This window comes from Mytilus galloprovincialis, chromosome 4, assembly GCF_965363235.1.
Source record: "Mytilus galloprovincialis chromosome 4, xbMytGall1.hap1.1, whole genome shotgun sequence".
Classification (NCBI taxonomy): domain Eukaryota; kingdom Metazoa; phylum Mollusca; class Bivalvia; order Mytilida; family Mytilidae; genus Mytilus; species Mytilus galloprovincialis.
Window position 1 is genome coordinate 87744531 of NC_134841.1, and position 15603 is coordinate 87760133.

General features: G+C 31.3%; 1 protein-coding gene across 4 annotated transcripts in view; it reads right to left on the reverse strand.

Annotated features, from left to right (window-relative positions):
* Nucleotides 1-15603, reverse strand: part of LOC143073295 (cGMP-specific 3',5'-cyclic phosphodiesterase-like) — a 63768-nt gene that overhangs the window by 24683 nt on the left and 23482 nt on the right. For all 4 annotated transcript variants that reach the window (XM_076248712.1, XM_076248715.1, XM_076248714.1 and 1 more), the window contains 5 exons: nucleotides 15102-15248; nucleotides 14057-14164; nucleotides 10760-10869; nucleotides 2322-2409; nucleotides 1874-1974 (listed from right to left, as the gene is read on the reverse strand). In XM_076248712.1, the coding sequence (XP_076104827.1) occupies nucleotides 1874-1974; nucleotides 2322-2409; nucleotides 10760-10869; nucleotides 14057-14164; nucleotides 15102-15248 (554 nt within the window). The remainder of the gene's footprint in view (nucleotides 1-1873; nucleotides 1975-2321; nucleotides 2410-10759; nucleotides 10870-14056; nucleotides 14165-15101; nucleotides 15249-15603) is intronic.

Sequence of the window (15603 nt, forward strand, 5' to 3'; positions counted from 1 at the left end):
ACAAACCAATCAATCAATGCATGTTTCCGTTTCATGTGTTTCATACGGGATCCAAGGTTTTTTTCCCGCTTGTTTTAATTCAGCCTATCCAACCAACGTGTTTAACCAACGTGTTTAACTAACCAACCAACGTGTTTAACCAACCAATCAATCAATGCATGTTACCGTTTCATGAGTTTAATACGGAATCCAAGGTCTCTTTTTTTGCCGCTTGTTTCAAGAGACCCTTTATCAAGTGTTTAATTAATAAACCAATCAACCAACCAACCAACTAATCAATAAATTAATCAATCAATAAGTATAATATATTTATTTATGACAGTATAATTCAAAGAAAATGGAAGGAAAGACCTATCAATTATTCAAGAAGAATTGAACTTTAATTATACTTATTTTTATAATGCCCTTGAATGATAACTTTAAACTCATTGATGACAAATGTTCAGTATATAAGATAACCTGTTTAACCAGTGGAACATATTTCACAGACTAGGAACTTATTTTACCAGGTGAGGAACAAATTTCACAAACCCAGAACTTATTTCACCAGGTAAGGAACAAATCTCATAAACCTGGAACCTATTTCACCAGATAAAGTGTGGAACTTATTTCATAGAGATGGAACAAATTATATTGAAATCATCTATGAAAAAAGTTCTCCCAGAACATATTTCCTGTGATATTAGTTCCACAGGAACTTTTTTCACAGGAACAAATTTTGGCTCACATATGAACAATGCACTTATTGTGTTTTAGTTTTGTACTATCAATTCCAAGTTTACTTTCCACAGCAGTCACTGAGAGTGAGAGAAGGTATTTCACTTCGTATCTTATCACCTATTCATGTGTTTTCGTACTTCAATTCTAGGAGAAACCCAATTCCTAACTCTTTAAATATTTAATTTCCTTTGGGTCAGTGGGCATGACTCCTTTCCGTACACATTCCTCTGTTTAAATTGCTATCGTTTTTAATATAATTTCAATGTCTATCGACATAACAAGATTTTTCTCGACGTGTCGTATCGTTATGTATTTTGATTCAGAAACAGAAGGGAGACAACTAGAAAGAATAATATGAAAGACTCAATTTCGACTGAAGAGGTGTTATAGTTACACCTTTACGATGTGGACTACATTTATTTTAATTTAAATGATGCATACGATTTAAAATTATGCAACAACAATAACCCTTAATAGCAGACAGACATAGAAAGTATCCATGAGTTTCAAATTAATCAATGGAGTGCCAAATCCAGAGCAACCATCCAATCTGATACCCCAAGAAGTCAAGAAAACTATACACATGTGTATAATTTCCTAAACAAACCCTAGACTTGTGATTTGGAGCAACCACGTATATTAAATGTTATTAAACGACATACAAAATGTAGGTGGTTCTCCATTTCTTTATGGAAGTACAATATCAAATATCAGTTTCATAACAGTGATATATAAGAAAAACTCCACTTCAGTTCTTATATGACAGAAATAGATCTATCGGAATTCAGAGAACTCTCGCATTTTATCAAAACTGGGGAATTCCCTCTAACGTGTTTCTAAATTTATAAAAACACTAATTATAAATACTGCTTAATTCTGATTTTTCGTGTTGTTAAAAACATGCATATAAGTCAAGGGAAATATCAAAACATGAAGATTATGAGAAGAACATTAAAGGAAAGTTGTTTGAATTCAATCCTTTTGTTTGTTTTTACCTTTTAAAGCAAGACAATCTTAAGAATCTGAGAGGTTCCTTAATGTTTAGAATAAAACAGTGGACGTGAGGGAATGGCCCTGAGTCAATGGTATTAGTCTACAGATTGCTTGAAAGCAATCGTATCCCAAAAAATCAAATCACATGTTTTCTACTTACTTGAAATATAATGCTAAATCTGTTGACAGAATGGCATGTTCTAACATTTTTATAACTTTTCTATACTCTTCTGATGACAAAGACTGGAAGATATTATTACCCTAGAAGAGAAAATGACATTCCTTCTAAGAGAAGAATAAGTCTCTTATACTAATTAGATTTAGCAATATATGTCTCTTTTCTTTCTATAAATTTCAAGTAATTGAAGTTCTGTTTTGTTACATCAAAGACTCATATTACCAAGTTGTAAACATATGTTTCTTATAGAGAGATACCAGCTGTTAAGTTTAACTTTGATAGTCTTCTATTAACTTCTGAGACAACAACATCAATAAAAGTACTGTTCCTTTCATTTATAAATCATATATGGTTTTTTTTGTGTAATGTTCAGACAACCATGTTCAGACACTAAAAGAGAATAAAATTGTGAATATTCTATTAGATTTACCTCACTATTTAATATCATAATACAATGGTCAAAATGATGATGTTCCATGACTGAAGTACTGTACAGCATGGCTAATGGTGATTCTACTCTGGAATAAAACAAATAGAAATTTATACATAGTTCACAAAAATTAAAATCAACAACCAAAATCAGTAATAGTCAGATTATAAAACAAATAAATGCATTATTTTTTGGGAAAATCTGTTGTAGTTCAACGATCCAGAGTTGTAAGTAAAATTTTACCAAAATCTGTGACATAGCCCATTAACTTTAACTTGACCTTAATATAGTTAATACCAAAAATTCATTTGAGAGAAAATAATGGAATGATAGTTTGTTCCTTTTAAAAATAATAAAACATGAAGTTTTAGATCAAATATCTGAAGCTCAAAATTGGAACCATTTCAATGTTTTGAGGTCATCATTTAATATACTGGACTGAATCAATTTTGAATTTGTGTAATAATGAATTAAGAATGCTGTGTTTTCCCTAAATTTTGAAGGAGCAGGCTGATTTTGAAAAGGAGATAGGGCAAAACAATTTTTAAAATATTTTATAACTTCATGACTGAACCAGATGCTCCGCAGGGCGTAGCTTTATACGACCGCAGAGGTTGAACCCTGAACGGTTGGGGCAAGTATGGACACAACATTCAAGCTGGATTCAGCTCTAAATTTGGATTGTGATTAAATAGTTGACACAGCATAGGTTTCTGACACAGAATAAATGTGTTCTAATGAACTTAAAATTTTTGTTTTCTCTTAGAGCAATTCCTTATGCTGTTGAATATTAATCCTCTCAAAAAAATGTTTGAAGAAATTTTCTTTTTTATTTATGAAATTTCAAATGAAAAAAATTGAACCCAATTTTTTTAATCACATCCCCCTTTCCCTTATTCCAAAACTAATCTCAATTAAAATTTCTAATGGAGTTTGCAACAATAACTACTCATTTAAATACATCATAAAATATTAAGATGTAAAAAAACTGCTTGTTATCACTGAATGGTAAAGATTATTTTAATTTATCAGTTGGTAGTAAAAAGTGAATATACATTGTATATTGTATATAACAAAGATTTAAGTTGATTCTGGACAAAGAAAGATAACTCCAATTAAAAAAAAATCTTGCTATTGCACAATATTTTGCAATTAGATATTTCTTGCTTACTATTCTGGACAAAGAAAGATAACTCTAATTTAAAAAAATTTGCTATTTCACAATATTGTGCAATTAGATATTTCTTGCCATTGCGCAATACTGTGCAATTAGATATTTCTTGCCATTGCGCAATACTGTGCAATTGAAAAGACTTGCTATTGCACAATACTTAATATAATAATTTTAGATCCTGATTTGGACCAACTTGAAAACTGGGCCCATAATAAAAAATCTAAGTACATTTTTGGATTCAGCATATCAAAGAACCCCAAGATTTCAATTTTTTTTTTAAATCAGACTAAGTTTAATTTTGGACCCTTTGGACTTTAGTGTAGACCAATTTGAAAACAGGACCAAAAATGAAGAATCTACATACACAGTTAGATTTGGTATATCAAAGAACCCCATTTATTCAATTTTTGATGAAATCAAACAAAGTTTAATTTTGGACCCCGATTTGGACCAACTTGAAAACTGGGCCAATAATCAAGAATCTAAGTACATTTTTAGATTCAGCATATCAAAGAACCTAACTGATTCATTTTTTGTCAAAATCAAACTAAGTTTAAGAGCCAGTCTGTGATAAAACCATGCAAAATGGTCCAAATCCAAAATATTCCAATCAGACTGATATTTTGTATTTTAGATACCTTATATGTAATAACTATTTGTGCAAAATATTTTGAAAAAATATTCAGCCATTATTTGTGTATGCCGAACATTCGATAATTGTCTATTTCTGTACTGACAAATGGCCATTTCAAGCCTATTTTAGGGTATTTTGACCTGATTTTTTTTTGTTTTATAGAAAAAATACAGCTTAATGATAACAAATATCTTAACTAATAACTTAAATTGAAAGGAAATTATGATAATTCAAAAAGTTGTGAGATTTCTCAATACCCCTACTAACAGGTTGAAATTGCATGGTTTTGAAAAAGTGCCGATTCAGCAAAATTTGTATATTTTTAAAGGCTTGAATCTTGTAAGATCATGTTTTATTTTCAATAAAATGTAATATTTCATGAAGCTTATATATTTATCTACAAAATGCAAGAAAATGGTGCTCGGCAAATGATACCTTCTTACGAGAAAATAATAATTAAAGATAGGTGTGATGGCCATTTTGCCGATTTTTTATTTTTTGAACTGTTTCATTAGAAACTTTTTAAAAGTATGTAATAGTCAAAATATAAGAAAAATAATTACTGAACTAATGTTTACTGGTTATATTAATTGAATAAACCAAGTTTAACTTAGTTTAAATTATAAAATATACTAAAGGAGTAAACCCGGGAAATCCGCTTTTTTGCATTTTTTGCCCCTAAACGGAGCATTTTTACCATATGTTTAAAATCTTAACTTATTCAAAAGTAAATTACTTTAGTAACTTAAAATGGGCTGTTTTATTTACAATACTATGCACACTCATCAGGTAAATATCATCATGAGTTCTTCACAATTTTAGCATTTTATAATAGTCTAGTTTTTAGACGCTTTTGTCTAAATTCAAAGTGGCCACAATTGAGTTCAGTCTTAAATTTTTAAAACATGTTGTATTTGATAATGATTCATAAAACTGTTTAACATATAAGAGATAGAGACTCAACATGAATGCAACCCCTTGCAATTTAGACAAAAATACTATCATAAAAAGTGATAAAAATTCTAAGCACGTCTCCTTCAGATGAAATCGGGGTATTTTCTTTTCTAAAATAGTATGAAAATGTAGACAAAATTGTACAAACTGCGCAGCCTTGTACATCCATGTTATCTATTTCCAGAAAAGAGGAAGATTTAATAGTTTTGTGAATTTCATAGAATTGTGCCTCTTACCTAGAAAAGTGCTATATTTTGTATATTGTGATAAAGCTTTATGTCAAATATAAAGAGACTACTCCTAGTAGTTCCTGATAAAACTGGAACTGAAATTTTGTGACGCTGACATGAACCAGTTCGTTATCCCTATGTCAATTCTGGAAGAACAGTGGACATAACAGTAATGTTAAGTTTCCTCCTAGAATGTTATCTCTAGCAATTTGAGGCTTGGGAATAAGACATGTAAAATACAGATGGCCTATTACTACCAGCTGAGACAAACACAAATATTTCAAATTGCAATAAAATTTATTTCATAACCACATGTAATAACCAGATAATCCGCAGGGTGCAGCTTTATACGACCGCAGAGGTCGAACCCTGAACAGTTGGGGCAAAGTATGGACACAACATTTAAGCTTGATATAGCTCTGAATTTGGATTGTGATTAAATAGTTGACACAACAGAATGAGTGTGGTCTAAGAACTTAAACTTAAAAACTTAAAAACATTTAATTTGACATTTACCTATTATGGTTCAATATCCAAAATCTAAATACATGGTTAGATTCAGCATATCATAGAACCCCAGGAATTCAGTTTTTGATGCAATCAAATAATGTCCAATTTTAGACCCCATTAGACTTCAATGTGGACCAATTTGATAACCGGGCCCAAATATTAAAAATCTAAATACATGGTCAGATTCAGCATATTGAAGAACCCCATTTATTCAATTTTGTTGAAATCAAACAAACTTTAATTTTGGACCCCGATTGGGACCAACTTGAAAACTGGGCCCATAATAAAAAATCTTAGTACATTTTTAGATTCAGCATTATCAAAGAACCCCAAGAATTAAATTTTTGTTAAAATCAAAATGAGTTTAATTTTGGATCCTTTGGACCTTAATGTAAACCAATTTTAAAACAGGACCAACAATCAAGAATCTAAATTCACTGTTAGATTTGGCATATCAAAGAACCCCAATAATTCATTTTTTTATGAAATCAAACAGTTTAATTTTGGACCCTTTTTGGCCCCTAATTCCTAAACTGTTGGGACCAAAACTCCCAAAATCAATCCCAACCTTTCTTTTATGGTCATAAACATTGTGTTTAAATTTCATAGATTTCTATTTTCTTATACTAAAGTTATAGTGCGAAAACCAAATATCTTTGGGTGACGACGACGATGTCAACGGCAACGTCATACCAATATATGACCAAAATTTTTCATTTTTTGCGGTTGTATAAAAACAAATATACACAGATAAATGGTTAAACTGTTGAGCAGACATACAATTACCCGGCCATGTCCACTTGTATTTTTGTCCATCTGATGAGTTCAGCCTTTTTTAACTGATTTTTATAATTCGTTCTTATGTTTTACTGTTATACCACTGTCCTAGGTTAGGGGGAGGGTTGGGATCCCCCGCTAACATGTTTAAACCCGCTACATTATTTATGTATGTGCCTGTCCCAAGTCAGGAGCCTGTAATTCAGTGGTAGTCGTTTGTTTATGTGTAACATATTTGTTTTTCATTCATTTTTTATATACATAAGGCCTTTAGTTTTCTCATTTGAATTGTTTTACATTGTCTTATCGGGGCCTTTTATATCTGACTATGCGGTATGGGCTTTGCTCATTGTTTAAGGCCGTACGGTGACCTTTAGTTGTTAATGGCTGTGTCATTTTGGTCTCTTGTGGACAGTTGTCTCATTGGCAATCATACCACATCTTCTTTTTTATATTGTCATTAAAATGGTAAGATTTTACTGTTTATATACCGTAAAGAAAAACGTGCAAAATGGTCTAAATACAAGTGTTTAATCATGAATGAACATGATGAAGGTATTAGCAAAAAAAGTAAAAGTTTGATAGATCTGAAAAAATTTAACATAATAAAGTCATCAATATCTATTTTAACTTAATATTAAACAATTTTGCAGCATCAGATTTTTTTGGTTAAAAACAAGCATTCTGTGAGTAATACATGACAATACATAGTCCCCAACCCGTTACAAATTCATTGTAATGGAACAAAATTTTAATTTGATCTATAATTTGTCATGGTGTAAACTACATAAAAATATCGAGACAAAATCTTCAAGCAAAACAAAAAAAAACTTGTTGAATTCTGACTATCTAAGTGAATTTCCTTTGTCCAAAGACCACAACTCTGCACACAAATATCAGACTGGAACAAAACTGAATCACTAAATACCAAAGAAAAGGAAAAACATTCAAAATGTCATTTTTGTCTTTAAAAAAATTAGTTATTTCCGTTTGAACAGAAATTTTCTAATGAATAAGTATTTCATCAAAAATTTAATTCTAGAGAAAGGGCTTCAACTGAACAAAGAAAAAAGCTTAAAGCGTAAATAATGAATTCGACCTGTCAATAAACCAAATATCAAATCAAAATCTACAAGCACAAAAAGTCTTGATTTGCCGAAATGACAGATAGACAGACTGACAGACAGACAAACGCAGTGCAAACCTAAGTCCACTTAGACGTTAGCCGTTAGGGGACTTAAAATCAAAATCTCAAAGTATCAACAAACAGGAAAGAGATGTTCTTTGGAGACGGAACATTCAAGATAATTTTGGAAAAGCTATCGATTTTTGAAGAAGTAGGGTCACCTCAAATGTCTTTCTTTAATCTTTATTTAATCTGAGATATAAATCAAACACTTTTATATGGCACATTATATATGCACATATAAACTTTTTTCGTAGATGAAAAAAAATGGCCACATTTTTTACATACGCTCTAATAGACACAGATTTCGAATCTAGACCCTCAATGAGTGATTGCCCCTATAATTGGTTACATTCTCATCAAAAGTTTCAAAGAGGAAGATTTTTTGAAGTACAAGTATGTTCACAACTCTGTTTCATATAACAAGCTTTTTAAAAAACTGTCATCAATTGAAAGTATGTGAAAATCAGGTGCTCTGCAGGGCGCAGCTTTATACAACCGCAGTGGTTGGACCCTGAACAGTTGGGGCAAATCAAAGTTGGTCACAATGTTCAAGCTTGATGCTGTCTGAATTTGGATTGTGATTGCATTTTTGACAAAATAAAGGTTTTTGTTACAAAATAAATGTGGTCAAAGATCAACAAATCTATTGCACAATACTGTGCAATTAAAGATTTCTTCTTGAAAATTTTCAAAATTTGAAATTTGAAAAATTTTGAAAAAAAAAAGAAATCCCTTAAAAAATTGTTTACAAATCCCCCCCATTTATTGAAACCCCCTTTAAGGAATAACCCTTAAACACAATCCCATCCTTTCCTTTTAAGTATATAACCTTGTAGTACAATTACAGAGAGATCCATATACTTAAACCCAAGTTATTCTTTGGAAACTAGAAACATGCTTCTTTTTGGCCCTTTTTTGGCCCCTTATTCCTACATATTTTGGACAAATAATCCAAAACTAAATCCCAGCCTCCCCTTTGTTATATGGAGCATTGTGGTACAATTTGAGAGAGATCCATACAATTACACACAAGTTATTGTCTTGAAACTAGAAAAATGCTTGTTTTTTGGCCCCTTTTTGGCCCTTAATTCCTAACTTTGAACCCATGACCCATTTTAATGAATCCAAACCTTCTACTTGGGGTTTTAAACATTGTAATACAATATCAGAGCAATTGAAATACTTATACACAAGTTATTATCCTTAAACTATAAAATGCTTGTTTTGGGCCCCTTCTGGACCCTTAATTCCTAAACGGTTGGGACCATCATCCCCAAAATCGATCTAAACCTTCCTTTTGTGGTATTGAACCTTCTGAAAAAAAATCATAAAGATCTATACACTTAAACTAAAGTTATTGTCCGGAATATAAGTCTATTTTGATCAGTTTTAGTTAAAATATTAAGGGGCAAAAACTATTACAATTAGTGCATTTTATAGATATTTGAGAGCATTTTTTTACCAATTTCCAAATATTTGCCAGGCTAAATTTTTTTACATGTCTTAGAACTGATATGCACCTTTAAAAAAATCCTAAAAGTTGAAAAAAATAAATATGATCTTGAGAGAAAACACCTACTGAGTACATGTACTACATGCAAGTTATCTAATACATCTGTTGCACGAACCTCTCTGGCAACCTGTCAAAAGGTAAAAAAAAATGTCAAAATGCATTTTTTCTTTTTTTTTATAATGTTCTTTGCAAAATATAACAAGATAATGCTATATTTAAGAGATATATCAATTATCCAGACCTTTAAAAAGTACCTAAATATGGTGATTTTTTTTGCATTTTTTTTTTTTAATAATTCACAAATATGCAAATAAGGCTGTTAAATGAAAAATAGTGTGAATTTACAAAAAAAAATTTTTTTATCTTAACTCCTAAATACCCAAAGATTTTGGAAATATATATAATGTTGCCCAGTTATAACTACCGATTTGGACGAAATTTAAGATTTTGCATGGTTTTATGGCAGACTGGCTCTTAATTTGGACCCTTTGGACCTTAATGTAGACCAATTTGAAAACGGGACCAAAAGTTAAGAATCTACATACACAGTCATGACAGTTAGATTCGGCATATCAAAGAACCCCAATTATTCAATTTTGATGAAATCAAACAAAGTTTAATTTTGGACCCTTTGGGCCCCTTATTCTGTTGGTACCAAAACTCCCAAAATCAATACCAACCTTCCTTTTATGGTCATAAACCTTGTGTTTAAATTTCATAGATTTCTATTTACTTATACTAACGTTATGGTGCGAAAACCAAAAAAAATGCTTATTTGGGTCCCTTTTTGGCCCCTAATTCCTAAACTGTTGGGACCTTAACTCCCAAAATCAATACCAACCTTCCTTTTGTAGTCATTAACATTGTGTTTAAATTTCATTGATTTCTATTTACTTAAACTAAAGTTATTGTGCGAAAACCAAGAATAATGCTTATTTGGGCCCTTTTTTGGCCCCTAATTCCTAAACTGTTGAAACCAAAACTCTTAAAATCAATCCCAACCGTTCTTTTGTGGTCATAAACCTTGTGTCAAAATTTCATAGATTTCTATTAACTTAAACTAAAGTTATAGTGCGAAAACCAAGAAAATGCTTATTTGGGCCCTTTTTGGCCCCTAATTCCTAAAATGTTGGGACCAAAACTCCCACAATCAATACCAACCTTCCTTTTGTGGTTATAAACCTTGTGTTAAAATTTCATAGATTTCCATTCACTTTTACTAAAGTTAGAGTGCGAAAACTAAAAGTATTTGGATGACGACGACGCCAACGTGATAGCAATATACGACGAAAATTTTTTCAAATTTTGCGGTCGTATAAAAATAGAGAGACAAATTATGACGCTACTGGCTTCAGTGGATAACAGTGAATATTCAATCCACATTTTTCAAATATTTTTGTATTAAATCTGTACTGACATTAAACGAATAAGACAAACTTAATGATAGATAAGCTTACTTGACTTGGAAGGCATTATTTGTCCCTCTGTGATCTAAATCATGGCAGAGACATCCAGCAAGGAGAGCAAATACTTCTAAGTCATCAAACAATGGTATCAGTCCACCTGTCTAAAATAGAAAATTGAAATAGAAATAATCTCTCAAACCTACTGTAAACATTAAAAAGTGTCCAGAAAAACAGAAAAATAACAATTTCCATTTTTTTTCTTGTAAGCTACAAGGTTGCTCCTTGCTCATTAGTATTTTCTTTCATTTAGTAGTTAACATAGTTCAAACTCCAAACTTATAAAACAAGATTTAAATGTACATGTAATAAGAGTCATGTGCCTGTTTGAATAACGATATTGTGTTGGTTGTTTAGTCAGACTTCCACTGTCATGGAATAGAAGTTTCTTCATAACATAAGTTCCAAAAGGAAAATATATTCTGGAATATTTTTTTCACAGGAATAAATATTACATTATTTGTTCCTAACGGATATAAAATATTTGTTCCAACAGGAAAAGATATTATGACAATGTTTATAACAAAGTTTCCATTGGAACTTCTGTTAGGCATAACAAATATACCTTGACACCACAATCCTGTATTCTCTTAAAAGCATACTTGTACCTGTTAATCATTCAAATATTTGGTTTACAATATCAAATAGCATTGTAATGACAAAATTTTCTGTTTGGCAAGAAAATAAGAGAAGTCATTGCATTCAGCAAATAAAGTCATCATAAACAAAATATTTTACTGCAAGATATGAGTGAAGAAAAAGAAATTTCTTAAATAATGCCTTCAAAAAAAGCGTTTCGAGTAAGTATGAAAATCTTGGGTAGGTAGGGAGGCAGAAAACACAATTATTTATTTTTTGGGGCTCATGATAGTTATTTTGATCAATATTCATCAACCTGACTATTGCTATTGGTATCATCCAAACGACAATCAATATTAATCAATAAATTCATTTGTAAATGATTGATTGATTTCTGTTTGCTTGTAGATACATGAATAGAATAATTAATAAACTCTAGACATTAGCAGAGAATGGGCAGTATTTGAAAGCCATTCACATACTGGGAGTGAGGTGGATTGTGTTTTTTCATAATAAGCCTGAATTGTAAAATATTATGAATTTTCTCATCCTAAGAACCATGTATCATCCATTTATAGTATGGTAGAATACTGAGAGCTTGTCCAATTTGGTACTGCTTACCTATATAGTCAGTGATTAATATTGCAGGAATATTCAAGAAAACAATTTCTACTTCTTATGCAGCAAAAATCCTGCAATCAGATAGGTGTAAATAACACCCCACCCTTGCTCAACTGGGCATAAATAAAATCTAGCCAAAATAAAGAAAAAGAAAAATAAAAAATGCAAAAAAATCTGACAGATCAGGATGTAACTACTTGAAATCGATTTATAAATGAAAACTTCACCATGCAGTACTTACATATAGAATTGTAAACATGGTCTGTGCCACATTAAAAGCATGTCTCCAACTATGGTAAGTTACACAGTACTTACATATAGAATTGTAAACATGGTCTGTGCCACATTAAAAGCATTTCTCCAGTTATGGTAAGTTACACAGTACTTACATATAGAATTGTAAACATGGTCTGTGCCACATTAAAAGCATGTCTCCAGTTATGGTAAGTTACACAGTACTTACATATAGAATTGTAAACATGGTCTGTGCCACATTAAAAGCATGTCTCCAGTTATGGTAAGTTACACAGTACTTATATATAGAATTGTAAACATGGTCTGTGCCACATTAAAAGCATGTCTCCAGTTATGGTAAGTTACACAGTACTTACATATAGAATTGTAAACATGGTCTGTGCCACATTAAAAGCATGTCTCCAGTTATGGTAAGTTACACAGTACTTACACATAGAATTGTAAACATGGTCTGTGCCACATTGAAAGCATGTCTTCAGTTATGGTAAGTTACACAGTACTTACATATAGAATTGTAAACATGGTCTGTGCCACATTAAACGCATGTCTCCAGTTATGGTAAGTTACATAGTACTTACATATAGAATTGTAAACATGGTCTGTGCCACATTAAAAGCATGTCTCCAGTTATGATAAGTTACACAGTACTTACATATAGAATTGTAAACATGGTCTGTGCCACATTAAAAGCATGTCTCCAGTTATGGTAAGTTACACAGTACTTACATATAGAATTGTAAACATGGTCTGTGCCACATTAAAAGCATGTCTCCAGTTATGGTAAGTTACACAGTACTTACATATAGAATTGTAAACATGGTCTGTGCCACATTTAAAGCATGTCTCCAGTTATGGTAAGTTACACAGTACTTATACATAGAATTGTAAACATTGTCTGTGCCACATTTAAAGCATGTCTCCAGTTATGGTAAGTTACACAGTACTTATATATAGAATTGTAAACATGGTCTGTGCCATATTAAAAGCATGTCTCCAGTTATGGTAAGTTACACAGTACTTACATATAGAATTGTAAACATGGTCTGTGCCATATTAAAAGCATGTCTCCAGTTATGGTAAGTTACACAGTACTTACATATAGAATTGTAAACATGGTCTGTGCCACATTAAAAGCATGTCTCCAGTTATGGTAAGTTACACAGTACTTACATATAGAATTGTAAACATGGTCTGTGCCACATTAAAAGCATGTCTCCAGTTATGGTAAGTTACACAGTACTTACATATAGAATTGTAAACATGGTCTGTGCCACATTAAAAGCATTTCTCAAGTTATGGTAAGTTACACAGTACTTACATATAGAATTGTAAACATGGTCTGTGCCACATTAAAAGCATGTCTCCAGTTATGGTAAGTTACACAGTACTAACATATAGAATTGTAAACATGGTCTGTGTCACATTAAAAGCATGTCTCCAGTTATGGTAAGTTACACAGTACTTACATATAGAATTGTAAACATGGTCTGTGCCACATTAAAAGCATGTCTCCAGTTATGGTAAGTTACACAGTACTTACATATAGAATTGTAAACATGGTCTGTGTCACATTAAAAGCATGTCTCCAGTTATGGTAAGTTACACAGTACTTACATATAGAATTGTAAACATGGTCTGTGCCACATTAAAAGCATGTCTCCAGTTATGGTAAGTTACACAGTACTTACATATAGAATTGTAAACATGGTCTGTGCCACATTAAAAGCATGTCTCCAGTTACGGTAAGTTACACAGTACGTACATATAGAATTGTAAACATGGTCTGTGCCACATTAAAAGCATGTCTCCAGTTATGGTAAGTTACACAGTACTTACATATAGAATTGTAAACATGGTCTGTGCCACATTAAAAGCATGTCTCCAGTTATGGTAAGTTACTGGTCGATAATTCTTCTTTACACTACAGGTCCATCTACATATCACCTAAAATATATAATAACAATTGGTCTTATAATCATAAAAGTTGATTTTGCAATATTCCTTTTTTTTTTAGGGGGGGGGTTATACAAGTATCATGAACTATAAATTCTATAGGTAGGTTAAGCAAAGAAGAATAAACTTAAAGTTGTTTAAAATGAGGGAAATTTTAACTTCCCCTGGGAAATTAAGTTGGAAAGATGTAGACAGTTTTGCTAGCTACACAGCTACTTTTGCATACGTACTATGTCTGTACCAAAAATCTGTAGTACTCGAAATCTACTTCTAATATTCAGTACTATTTTGTTACTCTAAAATTATTGTAATATTTAGGTACCTGTATTTTACCGTACTTGATTTGTACTTGAAAATTTAAGTACTACATATTTTTGGTTACAACGTTACATTTTCAGCATTTTGATGGTATGTCTATTTCAAATCTCTTAAAGTTATGATTTCCAAACATGGAATATTGTGATCGCTTTTGGTATTATTTCTGTACCAAAATTTTAAGTACAAATCAAGTACTGTAAAATACAGGTACGCAAATAGTACAATAATTTTAAAGTAAAGAAATAGTACTTAATATCAAAAGTAAATTTTCAGTACTACAGATTTTAAGTACAAAAATAGTACCTATGCAAAATTGGCTGTGTACATTTTACTTAGGCACCTCTCCAATAAATGTTACATGGGTTCTTATATTAGCAGAGAGTGTGGCACACTCCCTAAAAAATCTAGGCATCAATTCAAATATCCCCATTGTGACAAAAAGTGGTAACCTATTTATACATTCTGTACTACCAAAAATCACACTCTTCAGCATGGGTTAACTGGGAGAAGTCTTTGTGAGCTTTTTCTATACCTTAGCTATTTATATGGTTTTCCTAGTGATGAACCCTATGTATAGTTAAAGCTGTGGAAAGTACATAAAGTCACTTACATCATAAGGAATACGGAAATTCTTGATTATGTTTGAATCTCTGAACATGGCTATTGTAGATTTTAGTGTCTCATCTTCCGACATTGGCAGATCATTAAACTCATATGTATATAAACCAAGGTTTTCAGCAGCAGGTATATCACATGTCTAAAGAAAAAAAACAATTGCATGTAGTAAATACTAAAACAAATAAAACTGAAAGTGTTTTATTTCATTTATTTCATAGCAAAAGTATATATTTTAAAAAAGAACTTGACATACTATGACTTATATATAGACATTTGGCAGTTATTTTTGTCTTAAGTAAAATGAAAATTCAAATATTATTGTCATTAATACATTGACCATTTACTATTATTCAAAGTTTGTGCTAAAGGAAATTAGTGCATAGCATATAATAAATGTCTATCCAATGTTTTCCTCCATCAATAATTGAAAAAAAAATGAACACCTATAACCTGCTGTGATGTAAAAACACAAAATGACACAAACACACCAGTGA